We start from the raw sequence: 20258 nt of genomic DNA on the forward strand, positions 1-20258 counted from the left end.
ATTTACCCGCTGACGCGGCAGGTTCGGCCGATCGCGGCCCCCACTGGCCGCGGTTCGCCGTCCCGGGCCAATGGGGGCGGCGAGCAGCTGCGGCCAGCACATCGCTTGCCCGTGCTGCTTCTCGCCGCCCCCATTGGCCCGGAACGGCAAACCGCAGCCAGTGGGGGCCGCGATCGGCCGAACCTGCCGCGTCAGCGGGTAAATAAAACTGGCCCGGCCCGCCACGGTGCTTACCCTGGCGAGCCGCGTGCCGAACATTGTCGACCCCTGGGTTATACCAAGATTTTCTATTTTAGCCAAAATATTAATTTTCAGCATTTGTTACTATGAACAATTCCAACTTGAGTATCACAGTATTCAATTCTGAAATAATACATGCAATACTAGATTTAAAAAAAAAATTCAAAGTGCTCTTATTCCATTTAACAAGTGGAAAGTATTTACTCCTTTTCTCCCACACACATAATAGATTAAAACAATCAGTACACAAAATTATTTTAAGCTTGTTCTGGGTCTTGAACAATTTACAATCAGTAACTGATTTTTGTTTAATTATCTAAGATTATTTCTGATAAAGGTAAATGTTAATAATTCTTATCAATTAACATGAAAACTCTTGATATTTCTAAATAATCTAGTCCTCAGTGTACTTGATTTTAACTGTGTTTTCTGAAAACATGTGAGTCAGAATTTTTCTAGAATTCTTGGCAAACAGGTAGGGCTTGAATGCTAAAGACTTCCTGCTGCCTTTCCCTCACTTGCATTAAAGGTTTTGGTCTTATGGAGCTCACATGTGATATGAAACTGACCACCTATTTGTTTTGGCTCTCAGGTCCTTACTACTGCACACACGGTTCTCAATTTAGTCAACCCAGCTCAGTCCTACTTCAGCCTATCAATTTCCTTTGTCTGTTCCTTAATCTTCTCCAGCAGGCTTTTCTTGCTACATTTTATTTCACTCTATTACACTCTCCTTCTGTTTCTAAAAGGGGCAAAAAGCAGTTTTGTTCTCAATAATTTTTGTTCTCAATAATAAGCAATGTTAAATTCTTTTTTTAATCTCTAAATCCAACACAGACCACACACCTACTTTCCTACCTCGCATGAACTGCATAACACCTCAATTCACAGTCATTTAAGGGCTCAGTCCTTGAAGGTGCGGAGCACTCTGGCTCCAATCCAGCAAAGCACATAAGCATGGGCGTAACTTTTCAGTTTCCCTCTGACGTCAACGAAACTGCTCAAGTGGTTAAAGTTAAGCACCTGCTTAAGAGCTTTGCTGGATAAGACTAGAATGCTGAACACTTGATAAAGTAGATAAGTGCTTGATCTTGCCAAGAAGCTACTTGCCCCACCTTCTCCCCAGCTAGAATAAATTACAGAACAAGGGTGGGGTAGGAATGGAGGAGACTATACCAATAAGTGTGTGTGGATAACTACTGGAAAAAACACACCCTTCACTCATTTGGGAGCAGATGGAGGATGGGAGAGAGTGCCCCATTTAGAGTGTTATGAAACCACCACCTCCCCCACAAGAATTGGTTAGATTTTCATCTTACTCATTCTGCTTCACATAGCATTTCTGTTTTAGTCACCTTTTGTAGAAGGATCAGAAAAATTGTCAATTACATTTCATTATAGATTGAATTACAGGCTGACCAACAATTTAGTTTGTCATTCAATTACCACAAAAATGCAATTCGTCATAACTGACACTTGAAGTTTAAATTTACAGCATATACTTATTTATTATAAAATGTAATTTAACTTTACATGTTCTAATTAGTATTTCAAATAAATACAATTTTCTTCAGCCAGATAAAACAGTTTCTGCAACTAAAAATAAAGAATTAAAAAAAAAGTACTTCAGAGGCTCATGACAAGCATTCTTTCCACCCCCCGCCAGTTTCCCAGAACAGATCCCTTTGATCTGTCTACTCCAATTGCTATATATAGCAATCAGGAAACAAAGAATGACATCTAGGGAATCCACTGAGCAGACTCAGGAAGTTGTTCCATGGGCTCACTGGCTGACTGACAGACACTTTTATTGATGTCATCCAGAGAGAGCTGCATATGCTGCAAAATGAACTTTTGCCTGCCAAAAAAGTCATTTCAGTGAGTCTGGCAGTAATTTTTTAATACAGACAGACAAAAATCACACGCATATATTGATTGGGGTCATCATATAACATGTGTGAGTTCACAAGAGCAAGACTTTATTGGAAAGTATATTTTAAGTGCAATGCTCCAAATCTTCCTTCGTAACATGGACACCAATACTGTTATTTTACAAACACTAATAAACTATCCTATGTTCTGAAACCTCTATTAAAATTATAACCCAAACACTCTATACTTTTACTCTTAAAAAAAAAAAAAAAAAAGCTTTTACTAACATACACTCACCTGTCATGGTCACTACTGATCCACTCTGGTAGTGAGGAACTCCTGACTTCTGTCTCAAGCCGAACAGTATGCCCGAAGTATTATTTGGTACAGCTTGTGGAGAACTCGCAATATAACCCTGATAAGCCATTTTCAAAAGGAGGGGGGAGGGAAAAATTGGGACTTAATCTTTATAAAGCATTTTGAAATTTGCATAAAAAAATCAATATACAAATGCAACTTACAGTATCATATGCTTGTTTTTTGTAACTACAATTGGATTCAGATAATTTAAACACTTATTCTGTAAATACTGAAGTTATAATTACCATCTGCCAAAATAATAATATAAATTCTGTTAAAACAATTAAAACCTGACCTGGTTCATCTGTGGTTGATTTATCCAGGGTAAGTGTGCATGTGTACGTTCTGTACATTTTAGAGAAAGTATGCATACTACTGATTTATTTATCTGAATAAAAACAGAGTTTACTATCTGATTTATCCTAAATCTGCTAGTGTTTCTAATTAAGAGGATTTTTTTCTCTAAGCATTTGCCCACTTTCTTCCTTTCAATTTAAATTTAGAAACTTTACACATTATTTCCACAGCTAGCTAACTGCATTTTAAAGGACACAAATCAGAACCCAATGTAAACTCATAGTAAATAGAAACTTCTTAATACAAACAGAGCAAGATCAGTTATTTTGGGTTTTTTTAAGTGCCACCTGTTCAAGCACCAATTCAAGCCAAGATTCAGAAGCCATAATCAGTACTTAGGTTAGGCAATTCTTTTGTGATCATAAAAGAAGGATCAATATATCATTAATATTTTTATAGTGAGCTATGCAGTAGTAAAGTCAGTTTAGAGCATTCCAGAAAAGAACTAATTGTTAATAATTAATGAAAACCATGAAAATTTCCAGGTGAAGACAACTCATGACACACATAATTTTAGGGTCTTCTTGCAGTTTTTATCCTATTTTCCAGAGCTGAAGTTCTCATTTAAAGTATATGCCCTCCTAGTACCAATTATAACCTTCAAAATAGAAACCAATAAATATACTGTGTTTGTGGCTGCATATTCAACATAAAAACCTACGCACCTTAATTCATCCCAATGGATTATTTCTGAAGCCAACAATACCCACTGAAATTCTAAATGTCTTCTAAGTTATATACCAGAAGCATTCACAAAGTAAACTGGTCGTAAAATGTTCACATGGTACCTGCCATGTCATAAGTGCCAATTCATTCAAATGGCCACTCCACACAAAAACTTTATATAGAATATATGCAATTTCCAGAAGCAGCATAATGAATTAAGAACAACCAAATGATAGAGCTGGGTTCATTTTTAGTTTTAACTTAACAACAATGTAAAAAAAATAGGACAAAACCCAAACCCAAGCCTGTCCTCAACTTTTCCCTATCAAGAATTGACTTATTTTATTTCCCTTTCTCAGCATACCAGTTTCATGCAGATACCTAGATGTATTTTTTCCCCTAGCACAGAGAGTATTTTTAAAAAAGATTGTTCCTTTAAAAAGAAAAGAAGCCAAAGGCTCAAAGAGCAGAGTCCACAACCTTCTTAGCACTGGATTAAAACTGTGGGAGAATACAAGGCAAAATGAAAGCCTGGGTAAGGAGGCTTGACACAACAAAAAGATCATCAGGAAAAGGCACATGACTTGGGTCCCATGTCTCTCCTCTAGTGACTTGTGCCAGCAGATTTGAAGTATGTTGAAGATATCCACAAATGGTGCTCTTAGACCTAGGTACTAACTACAAATTCTTAGCAAACTGATTTCTCTCCTCTGATGATTTTTCCTTTACTGTGAATAAATGTGTCCTTTTCACCCCTTCTTCCCAACTTGCATGATGAAACTGAAAACTTGACAATGATAACTCTGTTTTCCAAGTGACTTTCATAGGGTAGACCAGATTTTGATATAAAGATCTCATGAAACACGTCCCATTCACAGTTGTACCTTTCCATTCACAAGACAACCCTTTAGCATCTATAGCAATTGTTATATTCTTTACTACCAATTTGTACCACTACACTGATTAAGCCTGCTGAAAGCAAGTCTAATTAATAGTGCTAAAAACAAATATGGCTTGTCTAGTTAAGGCCCCCACCAGTGCCACAACAGATTTCAACAGAATGAGAGCACACATCTGTGGGAATCTTTTTTTGTAAATTCCTTCAATGCAGACCCTGAATGACGCAAAGGAAAAAAACCCTTCAAGTCTTCATTTCCTCAAATGAACTCCTCATCCAACCTTACCAAATTGAGACTGATCTTTAACAGCAGCTCTGAAAAAATGAGTTATCCTTTTGGTTATGTTAAAAATATTACTAATGATTTGGGATTAGTTTTCAGAGTTCTTTGACCTGTTCATTATCAAGCTTCAAGGAGGTGTGGAGGACTGTGCATACTGTCTACACTTGAAAAATGATAGGCCAGATCATCAACTGATACAATAGCTTCATTGAAGTCCTTTATGTCTTAATACAAATCAAATCATCTGAGTATGGTACCATGGCTCTATAGCCATACTTCCAAAATGTTTTTGTAGTGATCACCATTATTTTGGAGAGAATTCAAGATGCTTTTGTTGGGATGAATGGTAGCACATGTACATTTCCCAGCACACAATTAAGTTATCTGGCCAGGAAGAATGTAGAAAGAGGTGAGATGGATATTCATAGAGACCATGATATCCTCTGAACTGTATGGTAGAATGACAACCCATGAAAATTCCATTTTCAAGTACTCTTTTTGCACAAACTGATTCAGTCATGTCATATGCAAAATGAATCAATATCTTCCAATGCCTTAGAAGTCACAATCTCTATTGGGTAGATATCTCAAAGCATGCTTTAAACACCAGTTTTATGACCTCAGCGAAAGGTCAAGTGCAAAGTTGATTTGAGTTCCTGCATCCGCAAATGCAAAGAACAACCACCACCAGAGTTGAATACACATTGATGTTTACATTTATAATCTGCATTTGTCATCTTGAGAACCTAATTTCAGCTAGGATCCCTGCCCACAACTTCTTAAAGTAAGACAACCTCTACCCAGTGAAGAAACAGGACACACTGATACAAGTTAGTCAGAATACGCCTCTGCCCCTCATCACTGAGCCTGTTCTCTGACTGTTCTCTGACTTGCCCAAGAACTGAAAGGCCTTACTGGAACCAAACCTCCATTTCAAAACTTGACCATTGAAACAGGAAGTCTCCCAAAACTAGTGTGCTATGGTTGGCATGTATTTGAAGGAGATTATCCTTCTGGGATGTATTAACAGGTGTGTTGTGTGTTGCCTAGGGAGGTTGTGGAATCTCCATCTCTGGAGATATTTAAGAGTAGGTTAGATAAATGTCTATCAGGGATGGTCTAGACAGTATTTGGTCCTGCCATGAGGGCAGGGGACTGGACTCGATGACCTCTCAAGGTCCCTTCCAGTCCTAGAATCTATGAATCCTCCTAATAATGCTTAGGAGTTTGGTCCAGTATAGCCATAAATCCCTTATCTCTGGAAGAGTTGGGATTACTGTTGTTAAGTAATTAGCTTTAGCCAATCCATTTTATCAGATGTGCCCAAAAGGGGGTCTCGCATTGAAAGCAATGTAATTACAATCGCTGAGAACTGAAAATTTTGAGTCTGGATTCTTCCCAGAATGAATCTGCAAGGAATTTAACTACCCAACACAAACAGAACACTTTAATTGGTATCCTTGTCTAAAAGAAGAATTTATCCTAGATGGCTAAGGGGGGGAGGGGATGGGGAAAAACTGTAGATTTAGCAAATAATCTTAAGAAGGATACCAAATTTTTACATTTTAAAACGTTCCTGCTACCTGCCTGCACTCAGATATTTTAATGGAGTAAACAGATTTCCCATTCAACAGGGGAATCAGTCATTTGTTTTTTACGCTGAAAGTGTAGTCCTCTCTCTCTGATTTCTAGTCATATGAGTCTAAGAAAGCTGTGACAACTACAGGTATCTGAATTTGTCTGGAATTTGGTTGCAGTACCCATTACAATTTTCAGGAGTTGGATGAATGTGCTCCGCTACCTTGAATTTCCTCAGTAAAGTCTAATTTTAAAAAAAAGTACTACTTTAAGTACCACCCTGCCCAGATGACCTAAGTTCAGTATATTTGAAGGAATGGTGCTCTTAGAGCTGGGTACTAACTACAAATTCTTAGCAAACTGATTTCTCTCCTCTGATTTTTCCTCTACTGTGAAAAAATGTGACCTCTTTATCTCATTCATGTGAGAATTTAACCTTCACTACTCTATCTCAGAACAGTCTGTAGCAGTAACAGAACTGACCCAATTTCATCCCTGTAGTTCTATCAATTTGGGGTCCTCTGACTCCTCATGGGGAAGATAGTCTTAGTATCACTCAGGCACATCCTCCTCCTTTTCAAAGAAGCAGCCATATTACAAGATATATATACTGATACTGCAACACATAGCTGCAGTGCATTACTGTTCCCATCTATATTTTCCTTCTAGGTTTGTTCATTATTAGAGAAAGAAGAATATTGTGGTGAGGGGTAAAAGGCATAAGCAACTATTGCTATGACAGTCTTTTGCAAAGCAACACACAAAAGAGAAATTGCAACAAAAAGTTAGAGAAAAGAATGCAGAAAGACTTAAAAGTGATGGACTACCAGTAGCAAAACAAACAAAAAGTAAGCCATCAGAAGGGACAACCAGTCTGTGGATACACAGAAATCCACAAATTCAGGGATTTAGGATCTCCAACAAGTTTCTCACAAAAATCAAACTTTTGTTATTTTGTTTCTCTGAAAATGTGTATGGAACCTTCCCAAGTTTACAATTTCCTCAACATTTTGAGTTTAGTACATTTATACTAAATTCACCCTCCTTGCATCTTGAAATAATATCTAGCAACACATTTTAAGATTAATATCAATAAGAGAGGAAAAAAACAGTTTACCAAACACTACCACATATTTAGGGCCTGGTCTATACTACAGAGTTAGGTCAACATAAGACAGCTTACATTGACCTAAACTCTGTAAGTGTCTACGCTAAAATGTCACTCCCACCGATGTAACTCGCCCACTACACTGACTTAATAACTCCACCTCTATGAGAGGCATAGAATCAATATTGATATAGTTAGGTTGACGCAGTGTCAGTGTAGACGCTGCGTTGCTTACATCGACTGCTGCTGCATCTCAGAAGCCATCCCACAATGCCCCATGCTGACAGTTAAATTGGTGCCAATACTCCTGGAGAGGACGCACACCACCAAAACAAGGCGCGTAGTGTGGATATGCAAAAGCAATTTAATTAATGCCATAGCTGTGCATTGACATAACTTAGGTCAATATAATTTTGTAGTGTAGACCTATCCTAGGTATCACCTTGTTTGCAACTTTTTAAACCTGATATCAAATAATGGCGCTGCAAACTCTAGAATACATACTGAAGTCTATTCCCTACACTCAGGCTACTGGACTACCAATTTGTTCACTCAGGCTATATTCTCATTTTTTTACTTTTTTGTTCTAAAGCAGTAGTATTAAACATCCACTTAATTAAACTGCAGAATAATATTAAAATGAAAATTTCAAATCTTAGCATTCTTGTGAGAGTAAATTAGACAATGGAAAACATTGCAAAAGTTTTTAAAAATATGAGTAATTAATTATTTTTACAATTACAACATATAGAAAATCAAAATTTTACTCAAGCCCAGATCCTGCAAACACTTATGCACATGCAGAACTTTTTACACAAAAATACATTGTCCTGAAGACAATGTAATTACTCCTGTGTAAAGTTAACCAGCTGCCAAAGTCTTTGAAAAATTGAGGCCTTAAGCTTCAAATGAATTGAACAACATCAAACACAGTGTAGTAAAAAGCCTATTTAATACTAAAGTTCCTGAAAGGGAACCTATGTGTCATGACATGTTTAGTAAATTTCTACAAAAACCACAAGGTTCTTTGAAACCGAAATTTTGTGAAGTGATGTGAATATACAATAGCAATATCCACTTTTTGTACTTCATTAATTTAACTACAATTAAACCTTGAGCTTTATAAATTAATATAAGAATTTACCTGATTTAATATTACAGGTTGTGCTGTTACTGTAGCCACTGGCCTCGGTACGGGTTGACCCATTACAGGAATTGAAATATCTCTTGATACTGGCTGTGTCGTTACTGGAATGGTTACAGGTCTGCTAACAGGCTGTGATATTCCAGAATTTGACCCGGGTATCTGCTGAGCTGATAAACATCCAGTAATAGGTCTCTGTAGCATCTGGGAAGTTCCTGAAACAGTCACTGGTCTAGACAACGGCTGAACGGCTACAGAGCTAGTTGCAGGTCTGGATACAGACTGAAAGACTGGTGAAACAGTGACAGCACCCGGATTGGATGCAGGAGTTGTATAGTGTTGACTGGCAGGCTTGAATGTAGTAACTGTACCTGTTACACAGAATTCCAGAATAATCATTACATAGTATTACAGTTGGATGTTTCATTAAGTTTTTTTTTTAAATTACCATATTAGGACAATATAGTACCTCTACTAGGTGCACCATTCTGTATCCCCGTTCGTGATGAGCTGAGGTTGACTCTGTTCAATATATCTGTTAAAAGTTACATTTGTGTCTTAATTCCAGTGACAAGTTACAAAAACTGAAGTGAAGTTAAAATAAAAACAAAAATTAAAAGCAGCATTCACATTTATTTGTGAAGGTACCACAAGCCAATAGATTTTTTTCAGTTACAAACTTGAATGCCATTTCTAAAATAAACACCCAATAAAGCAAACTGCATTATCATCCTATTTATACAAATAAAGATCTTGAGACTCCTAATTTTTCTTCTCAAGAAAGTTAATTCACCAAATCATGTCAAATTTTAGTTCTCTAGAAATGCAGATAGGAAAGCAAAACTCTCCTACATAGAATCCATAAGTGTTTAGCTGTGTTGATTATGTAGACCATTATACAAAAATTTTATGAAGACAATGGAAACAAATAAGAAAAGTGAATACATTCATAAATTATTTCTTAGAAAAAGTTTCTTGAATTCTGAAAAAACATTCCTAAAAGAAGGAGCAAACTCCCTGCTCCCCAACTAATTACTTTGCATTTGGAAATTTAAGACACATCGGGAGGAATAATTTGAAGTACTTATTCTAAATTAACTATCAACTTACGAAAAAGATCTGATCATCATTGCAGAGAGCTCAATCTCCAACAGAAGTGAAAAATCCAAAATAATATATTAGGCTGTACAAGGAACAAGATGGAGAGTACTACCAAAATATATAATACCATTATACAATTTAGCAGGATTTATAAAAGGATTAGATGTTTATATAACAAACAAGAATATACAGAAGTTAACAAAAAATACTTAACTATCAACTTCAGGGCATAAGCCAACCTCTAACTATTGGTAGTTAAAAGAAGCTTTTCCTGGGTGAAAATTATTCCTCAGCTGCCTACTGCAGAGTTTTTTTCTCTGAAACAACTGGTACTGGCTACTATTAGAGATAGGATACAGTAACTCCTCACTTAAAGCCGTCCTGGTTAACATTGTTTCGTTGTTACATGGCTGATCAATTAGGAAACATGCTCGTTCAAAGCTGTGCAATGCTCCCTTCTAACGTCATCGTTTGGCAGCCTCCTGCTTTGTCCACTGCTTGCAGGAAGAGCAGCCCAGTGGAGCTAGCTGGTGGGGGCTTGTAACCAGGGTGGATCGGCAGCCCCCTCATCAGCTCCCCGCTCCCCTAAGTTCCCTGTGCAGCAGCCGCCCAGCAGGCTATCAATTGCCGGGCAGTTCAACTGTCCTCCACACCCACTGTCATGTGCTGCTCCTGCCCTCTGCCTTGGAGCTGCTCCCCGAGCCTCCTGCTTGTGCGGAGGTGGGGGGAGGAGTAATGTCAGGGTATCCCCCCTCGCTCCTACACCCCGCTTACCCCTTCTCCATATAGAGCAGGGTGGGGACACGGACGGAGAGAGATAGAGAGAACTTGGGGCAGCAGCTGCTGTCTCAACTTCCTGATCCACTTAAAAAGACAATGCGCTTAAGAGTGGGTCAGCTTACTTAAAGGGGCAGTGTTTATTTCTCTCTCTCTCTCCCACACACAAGATGTGTGTCTGTCTCTGTCTGCTATGCTGCCTCCCCACCCCTCCATTCCTGCTGCCTGGTAGAGTGTGAGAGGCTACATCAGTGTTTCTCAAACTGGGGCCGCCGCTTGTTCAGGGAAAGCCCTTGGCGTGCCGGGCCAGTTTGTTTACCTGCCCTGTCCGCAGGTCCGGCCGATCGCAGCTCCCACTAGCCGCGGTTCGCTGCTCCAGGCCAATGGGGGCTGCTGGAAGCGGCGCAGGCCGAGGGACGTACTGGCTGCCGCTTCCAGCAGCTCCCATTGGCCTGGAGCGGCGAACCGCGGCCAGTGGGAGCTGCGATCGGCCGGACCTGCGGACAGGGCAGGTAAACAAATTGGCCCAGCCTGGCAGGGGCTTTCCCTACACAAGCGGCGGCCCCAGTTTGAGAAACACTGGGCTACATTAACAACGTGTTAACCCTTGAGGGCTCAGCCGAGTGCTAGTTCATCATTTAGCAGCAAGGCATTCCCTAGGAAATATCCCACCCTCTTCCACCCTCTAACTTCACCACCTCAACCAAGCTTCACAATCATCATAGCTGTGAACAGTATTAAATTGTGTGTTTAAAATGTATACTGTGTGTATATATACATATAATATATAGTTTTTTGTCTGGTGAAAAAAATGTCCCTGGAACCTAACCCCCCCCCCATTTACATTAATTCTTATGGGGAAATTGGATTCGCTTAACATCATTTCCCTTAAAGTCGCATTTTTCAGGAACATAACTACAACGTTAAGCGAGGAGTTACTGTACTAGACTAGATGAACCTCTGGTCTGATCCAGTACAGTAATCCATAAGTAATCCATACCAGCACTCATCTGGATGACATTCTTTTATTTATTTTTTTAAGCAGGTAAAGAGGCAAACCACTCACTAAGAGAGGATATTATAGGCTTCCCCTGCCCACAAAACCAGCACAGCTCACTAATCAAGCACTGTTTGGGAAAAGGTTAAGGAGGGGAAAAAATGGTAATTTACTTGCAATGTAACTGTTCTTTGAGACATGGTTCATAGGCGTATTCCACTCAGGAAACTACGAGCTTCTCCTCATTTTACTGGGAAATCCCCTGTAAAAAGCATCTGCTACATTGAGTGTCAACTGCACTGATGTCTTGGGCACCAAGCAGCTTTCTGCCAAGAAAGCCCATAACTCCTCCCTTATATCTTCAGGCAGCTTGTCAGCGAATTTAGACATTGCATCCCAGTTTACAAAATCATGTTTTGCAAACAATTCCTGCTGGTTTCCTATGCATATTTGGAGAAAGGAAGCAGCAAATTCATTTGGCTATGATGTAGCCGTGGTGGCATGTAAAATAGACTTCTATCTTGAATGGTCCCTTGCATGTCTTCCTTCTTCAGCAAGTGTCCATATGGAAAGGTTTAGTCTTCTTAAATCCCTCAAAATTGCATCTTCCAACCACATTCTTGGTCAGGCTTGTGCTCTACTTCCTTCAACTGCAGCTCTATAAACCTTCTGTGAAAGCATACCTGCTTCTGTACTTTGGACATTACCTCATCCCACTGCAGCCATCTTGTTCTCAAAAGGTGCAAAACTACAACTTGCCAGGATCATCTAAGTATTTCCTCATTTGTGACAAAAGTCAAACCAACAGATCTTGATACATTGTAACTTTTGACACTGAAAACTATTGTTTCCTCTCCTCCGGTGTTTTTAACAGCCATGTTTCTGCTCCATATAACAGAGTTGTCATTACTGGTGTGTTGAACACTTGTATCTTGGTTGTTACAGACATCCTGCCGGCCAAAGAGGTTTTTGAAGATGTTGAAATGACACAGACACAAGTCTGATCCTATGTGTAACTTCTTCAGTTATAGAACCTCCTGCTATCAAGATAGATAAAACTGTTTACCATTTCAGCGTCATTACATGCAATGTCAGTAGGCCATTCGTGACTGTTTTATAGGAGGTACACACAGCTTTGGTTTTATCATCATTGATCTTAAGTCCCATATAGTCTGCAGTTTTCTGCAGCTCTTTTAGCATTAGTTGTACTTTGCTGATGGTCTCTCAGGGGGCATGGATCAGCATTCACCTTGCACTTCTCGTCAGTACCTGGCCCGAGCCAGGGACACTAATGATCCAACCAGCATACCAAATTCAGTGATGAATCCTGGTCACATGCCACCTGAGGCAAGTTCTGCATATGCTAAGAAGAATGGTCTCTGCAAGTAAGATAATATCATCCACATACTTAAGAGCCTCTAAAGATTAATCTTTAAATTTCACTCCACCTACTTTGGGCTCAATCAGATAGTCTATTAGAACTATAAACACGTGGTACACGTACCCTGTGGGGTACGCAGTGGACTTCCAGGTGGTACATCAACTCATCTAAATATTTGCCTAGTTTTATAACGGGCTCTATAAAAAGTACTAGCGAAATCAGAACAAACTAATATTTCATACAGCCAAAATGAGAAAGTAAGCAATTTTTCAGAAATAGTGTCCTGTGACACTTTTGTATTTTTATATCTGATTTTGTAAGCAAGTAGTTTTTAAGTGAGGTGAAACTTCAAGTACACAAGACAAATCAGATTCCTGAAAAGGATACAGTAGTCTGGAAAGATTGAGAACCACTGTTATAAACTACATAGGTGAGAGAATGCGTCCCTGGCATATTCATGATTCTACTGAAAACCAGTTTATAATACAACTATTGACCCTCACAGAGGTAAATGTATTGCAACACAGTTCTTCCACCAGGCACACTAAGTCCTCAGGCACTCCAGATTCATAGCAGTACCCACAGTGCTGAGTCACGCACCGAGTCAAAAGTAACTGCAAAGTCTATAAATGCAGTATTAAACTTCCCTTTGTTTCTGTAATCATTTTTCCATTAACATTCTGCACAGCATATAAAAGACAGATTTTAGATCAGCCTGTACAGAATCCACACTAGCTGTCTCTCATTTTTGGGCTGAGCAGTATTTCAGTTGGTTCAGTAGTATAATCATAAACATCTTCTCTGCAACTAAGAGCAGTGTTATTCCCTTATAGTTTGAGCAAACTGATCCCTCTCCTTTTTGAGTGATGATACAGCCACTCTTCTAATTTTCTGGAATATGACTGGTTTCCCAAACTTTTAAGACTGCTCTATGAAACTAGTAACCTAAACCCAGGCCACCACTCTTTAGGAGTTCTGATGAAATATTGTCAAGACCAGTTGATTCACCATTTGGTAAATGTTTGACCATACGCATCACTTCCTCAACTGTCCATTTCCTGTTTTCTGATCAGTTCTCTTTTGGATTAAGTTGAATTTACATCTTTGTGGGGATCTGTTCATTAATTCACAAAAGTGCTCACACCAATGCTTAAGTTGTCTATCAATATCTTGGAAGTATTCTCTGGAGAGAGAAGGAATATTTTTTTCTCCTTAATAAGTCAAGTCTCTTGGATTTTCTCTTTGGGAGTTGATTTGAATCTCCCTTGATGCAACCTCTCATTGACAGCACTGACCATGAAGGAGTTTGAGGCAGGGTGGGAACAAAAGTACCCGAAGCCTTGCATCGGAACATGATATCATTTGTCTGTATGCTTGGCTATTGGTGCCAAGGAGGCTCGTATGTGTCATAAGGTCCTTGCTGGTTCCAAAAGAGCCCCATTAACAAGGAGGGCTACCCTCCCAGGGGCTGCCGCCTGAAAAACGTCCAAAAGCTTGTGAGTGTTCTCTTGGACAAGCTCAGCTTGTATGCTCAACACTGCAGCCATCCTCTTTAATAGGTCCTGATAAAATTTAAAATCCTCTGGAACAGGGGAGGAGGAATCTGAAGCCATTAAGTCCTCTGGAAAGGACAACCAGTTAACCAGGGCCAGTGGGTCCTCTTGTGGTACAACTGGCACCTCAGGTAGGGTTACCATATTTCAGCAAGCAAAAAAGAGGACGGGAGGAGCCCCGCCCTAGCCCCGCCCCTGCCCCTCCCACTTCCCACCCCCCCAGAACCCCCAACCCTCCCCCCGTTCCTTGTCCCCTGACTGCCCCCTCCTGGGACCCCTGCCCCTAACTGCCCCCCAGGACTCCACTCCCTATCTAAGCCTCCCTGCCTCTTGTCCCCTGACTGCCCCAACCCTTATCCACACCCCCACCCCCAGACAGACCCCTGGGACTCCCACACCCCATCCAACCACTCCCCACCCCCTGACAGCCCCCCCCAGAACTCCCAACCCATCTAAACCCCTCTGCTCCCTGTCCCCTGACTGCTCCGATCCCTCTCCGCACTCCTGCCCCCTGACAGCCCCCCCCCAGAACTCCCAACCCATCTAAACCCCTCTGCTCCCTGTCCCTTGACTACTCCGATCCCTCTCCCCACTCCTGCCCCCTGACAGCTCCCCCCCAGAACTCTCAGCCCCCCACCCCGCTCCTTGTCCCCTGACTGCCCCCTCCTGGGACCCCTGCTCCTAACTGCCCTCCAGAACCCCACCCCCTATTTATGTACAGGCGTGACTACCTGCCCTTTCCTGGTTACTATACGCGGCCAGTCCGCATCCACATCCAGTAGTTAAAATAAATAAATAAATAAACTAATAATTTAAATTGGAATTTCATCCATTAATAAGTATTTATTATATAGTTAAAACCATTCTATTGAAGGGCAGATATTAAATAACACTAAATATGTTAATGTTCAAAACAATATTAAAAATTTGAAAATTTAGAGCATGGAAACCAAAATAGCTAAAATTTAGTTTTGGCAAGATACACGGAATGGAAACTCCGGGATCTTTACCTGTCACTGAATATAGCCATCATACCAATAGTGGAATATAAAACAAGTCTACATATACTCTCCTTAAAATTTTTACTTCTGTCCATTCCCAATAATTGTAACAAATCATTATTACCTTCACTCCACTTGCCACGCGCCCCAAGCACAAAACCAAAGAAGTGGATATTTTTACCTCCCGTTAAGTTTTTAATTTCTTCCTCTAACTCAAGATAATAAGCCACCTTCTCACTGTGGGCTTGTTCCAAACTTCCGGCATTATCCTCCCATCGCACTGTAACATCAACCACCACTGCTGTATCTCCTTTTATAAATATAATATCCGGCTTTCTTAACTCACCCTTACTATTTCTCAAATGGGGCTCTATCATTGCCTTCCACCCTAATTTACCAACCTTATCTACAACTGCAGACACTACTCTATTATGTCTTTTTATCCTAGCATTCTTAGTCTTATAACATTGTCCTGAGATATGGGGAACAGTCTCCCGCACTTTACCGCACCATCTACAAAGAGCATTCACACCTCCTCTTCCTCTTGCTAATGTCTCCCTAGTAGGATAAATATTTGCCCTAAGCTGCAATGCTGCGATATACGCTGACGATTTAACTTTACTAGAGTTTCTAAAAATTGAATTACTAATTAAATCATTTTTAAAATATTTTATCCCTATTCCCTGACATCTCAGTTCCGACCATCTTAAAAATTCCTCTTCCCTCCATTTCTTGGGATGAGATGTTACTGCACTAAATGACAATATTTTATCCACAAGATTTTCTCCTGCATATAGATAAGATAGGTCCATCCAATCATCTCTCGAGACAATATGTCTCCTCCATTTACGAATTAACATATTTGGGATTTGCACACTAAACTTAGTGAGAGCTAAACCACCATCCCTACCTCTAGAATAAAATATCCCATCTGTGGTACACTGAGGTAAATGTAAAATCTCTTTAACTATTTTTCTAACTAACACATCAAGATCGTCTAAAAGATTAAAAGGGGGTTCTATTAAAAGAAGATTATAAAATAGCTTCGGTAAGATGTATGTCTGTAAAATTAATATTTTTTGGGCCGGTTTTAATGGGGCCTTAATTAAATTCTCACTCCAATCTTTCAATTTTTCTTTAAGTACCGGTCCCCCTACACCTATCCAGGGATCTATTCTAGCCCCTAAATATTTTTCAAAATCCCCTGGTTGAACATATTCAATCTTCTCTGACCCTATCTGCCAATTATCCTTAGGATTAACTACATAGGTTTTATGTTTAGTTAAAATATGAAAGCCTTTCGTTTTCTTCACATTAACAGAGAGATTAGTATTTTTACAAAACTCCTCTAAGATACCCAAATTTTTGATCATTCCTTTATATGAGCTACTTAAAATTGCCACATCATCGGCAAAAGCCAATGACGTGACACTATTACCCTTAACATAAAAACCACTTCCTTCTACTTCTAATCTAGTTAAAAGGGGATCCATAGCAATATTAAACAAAATTGGGGACAACGGGTCACCCTGCTTGACCCCCCTCCTAATTAAAATAGACTCAGTAGCTTCATCACCCACCCATACCCTAGTTGTGCAATTATCATAAAGGTCCCTAATAATATCTATAAAATGTTCATCTATACCAAATCTTCTCAACCCGGCTATTATATGTCCGTGTCCCACAGAATCAAATGCTTTAGCCAGATCTACGAACACTATTGCAATTTCATTCCCATTTCGTTTAGCCCCTTTAATCAAATTATCTAATATAGCAATATTTTCCTCACACCCAGAGGCGGATATAAACCCTTTTTGTCTACTACATATCTTAACTGTTTCCACCAGTCTTTTTGCTAATATTTTGGTATAGATTCTAATCCAAACTGACCCAATTGTCAATGGTCTCCAAGATGTTAACTTCTTCATTTCCTCCTCATCTTGTGTCTTTGGTATTAAAATCGTTCTATTTTTCTTAAATTCATCTGGTACCTGTCTATTTAGAAACCATATATTAAAAATTTTTGTAAGTATTAAGGAGTCTAAATTAAAAATATCCCACAAATTGCTCACTTTTACTTTATCTGGGCCAGGAGCACTATCTTTTCTTATTTCTGTTAAAGCTATTCTAATCTCATCCACAGAGATCGGACTCATTAATATATCATTATCCGCATTCTCTGTGGATGATGGCCACCCTATCATATTACCATGTCCAATTGTTCCCAAAATATTTACATAGTATTCCTCAATTTCTTTCATAGGGATAGCACACTTAGCCTTATCTGGCTCTCCCATTATAATGCGAGTCAATCTTCTTCTATCCTTATCAAATAATTGTTGATAGAATTTATACTTAGCTTTCTTTGTAGCATATCTCCTAATTGCATTAAATTGCTTCCTTCTCCCCTCCTTTCTAATCTTCCCTTTTCCTTTATTCCTCAACTCTATTTGACTTTCATTTCTAGGGTCCTGTCCCTCTACTAATGAATAACATAATTTTTCCAACATTGCCCATCCGAGAGCTTTTGTTAGATCCTCCTTTAATAATCCTTCAATTTCCCCTAAACTATTTATTATTTCTCTTCCCTCCCTACTTTGTTTTCCCCGTTTACATATTTTCTCCACTAAATCCACTTCTGGATGTCCTTTTAGTGGGAAAATCCTCTCTCTTGGAGGCGGAATTTCTAATATATTTACTCTAATGTCCTCTACCTCAGTCACTTCCTCCCTATCTCCTGTTACCACTAACTTCTTCTTTGCTAATTCTCGTCTTTTATCTGATATTTGTTTATTCGTTTTGGTCCTCATCTCGCTCTCAATACATTTATTTATATTCCTTTTCCCAATATATTTCCTTTCCAACTGTATAAGCTGCGCAACCTCATCTTTAGTCCATATACGAGATCTAGTCGATCCCTCTTTGATCTTACTTTTAGCAGCCATATCTTCTTTTCTTTGCTCATTCCTCACAGCAGGGTGTCTATGTCTACAGTGTTGGCTCAATCCAGATCTAGTATGAAAACCAAGCCCACAGACCGAGCACGTATGGCTCTTCATTGGGGTATCCGCCTTCTTGGGTATGCACTTGGGGTAGTGGCAAGCTATATTATGATATTGAGAAGATTTTCCACATTTACTACATACAACTCGTATGGCTTTACTTTTATGAACCACATTAATGTGTTTGGCCCATTTACCAAATGTTGGTAATATCTGGGGACATATTGGACAATTAAAACTATCAACGGGATACTCTAAATAAAAAACCCCATCCTTCCACGAACTACTTTCTAATATATTTATATTACTACCAATACTGTTAAGATCCTTATTACGATCCCTATTAAAATCAGTACTTGATTCCCTAACATATGGATCATCAAATGTACTTAAATACTTAAAATCTGGATTAAAACTGTCCATAGTTAAATCATTAAAAGTGTCCCTTGTAAAAACCATCGGTAAGATAGATAAAATCTCCTCACCATGATCATCACAAACATTCTCCTCTACCTCCTCTCCATGCTCCACTGGGAGGACTTGATTCTCACTCTCATTCTCATGAGACTTCATTATAGTCCACACCATTTTATCCATTGGTCCAGCGACCCTGATCACACCCCTAATATATTTAACACTGTCAGCCGGGGCATCAAAGCCAACAGCGGGGGCGTTATTAACCCGGTCCAGCGCCAATCCGGTATAAAAATATAAATTACTTTTTTCCATAGCTAAAAGATTTACCCTTCTCAGGGGGAAACTAACCCTTTCCAGGGGGAAACTAACCCGTACCTGGGGGAAACTTACCCTTTCCAGGGGGAAACTAACCCGTGCCTGGGGGAGACTACCCTTACCAGGGGGAATCTAACCCTTACCAGGGGGAGTCAACCCGTACCTGGGGGAGGCTACCCTTACCAGGGGGGCATCCATGTGGCACCATATGGGGCTGCCCAACCCCGTCCCACACCCCACTGAATGTGGGATGTGGGTTCGTCCTCCGCAATCCGCCTGGCTATCCAAGCCAGTTACCGACTCTCACCACGAGGAGGTAGCGGTTGGACTTGCAATCCAGAGGCTTTCCTCAAAGAGGGGTCCCAAACAGCATAATGTCGAGCTCTAACGGGCGTGTGAGAAAAGGCTCAGATCTTGGTAGGGGTTGCCCCTATTGACCGGGCTCACGCCCACCCCCACCTCACCGATAACCCATTCTCTCACTACCCTCAGGCAATGTTTCCGTCCAAGCCCGACAGCTGAGAGGGTCCAGAGACGCATGGAGAGCCATTAAGACTCCCTGTTCCTTGTCCCCTAACTGCCCCCTCCTAAGACCCCCCCAACTGCCCCCCAGGACCCTACCCCCTACCTGTACCCTGACTGCCCAAAATTTTCTCCACTCCCCCCAAAAAGCCCCCCCCCCCCCGTTTCTTGACTGCCACCTCCAGAACCTCCCTGCCCCTTCTCCTGCCCCCTGGCCCCCTTACCCTGCTGCTCAGAACAGGGTGTTGGGCTCTGTGCGAGCCGGACACGTGGCTGAGCTCCCCAGCACAACAAAACCCGGTCCCTGGCCCTGCACAACAAAACCCGGTCCCTGGCCCTGCACAACAAAACCCGGTCCCTGGCCCGGACCGGGCTGCAGGGGAGAGCTGCCCTTGTATCAGCACAAAGTGCTCTCGCTCCCGTTTTGCTACGCTGCATGGCAGAAACCGCTCCCAGTTGCAAAAGGGGAGGGCTGCACTTTGGGCTGAGACACTTGCTCAGAATGCAGGGCGGATCCGGCTCCTCTACAGCTGCTCCGGAGTCCAGCCCGGGACTTTCTTGCAGCCCTCCCAGCCACTCGCTCTGCTCTGCCGGGGGAGGGGGGAAATCCCGGACATTTTGAGTGCTTTACAAATTCCCCCCGGACGCTATTTTTAGTACAAAAAGGAGGACATGTCCGGGTAAAT

General features: G+C 40.6%; 1 protein-coding gene across 16 annotated transcripts in view; it reads right to left on the reverse strand.

Annotated features, from left to right (window-relative positions):
- Positions 1-20258, reverse strand: part of ZNF280D (zinc finger protein 280D) — an 85743-nt gene that overhangs the window by 42255 nt on the left and 23230 nt on the right. For 12 of the 16 annotated variants that reach the window (XR_010590720.1, XR_010590721.1, XR_010590716.1 and 9 more), the window contains 3 exons: positions 8976-9041; positions 8507-8877; positions 2410-2527 (listed from right to left, as the gene is read on the reverse strand). Coding sequence is in view for 10 of the 16 variants with exons in the window: in XM_065558247.1 (XP_065414319.1) it covers positions 2410-2527; positions 8507-8877; positions 8976-9041 (555 nt within the window). In the remaining 6 variants the exon portion in view is untranslated. The remainder of the gene's footprint in view (positions 1-2409; positions 2528-8506; positions 8878-8975; positions 9042-20258) is intronic. The other 4 variants (XM_065558250.1, XM_065558249.1, XM_065558252.1 and 1 more) reach the window with 2 other exon arrangements.

The sequence above is a fragment of the Chrysemys picta genome, chromosome 10 (assembly GCF_011386835.1).
Source record: "Chrysemys picta bellii isolate R12L10 chromosome 10, ASM1138683v2, whole genome shotgun sequence".
NCBI lineage: Eukaryota > Metazoa > Chordata > Testudines > Emydidae > Chrysemys > Chrysemys picta.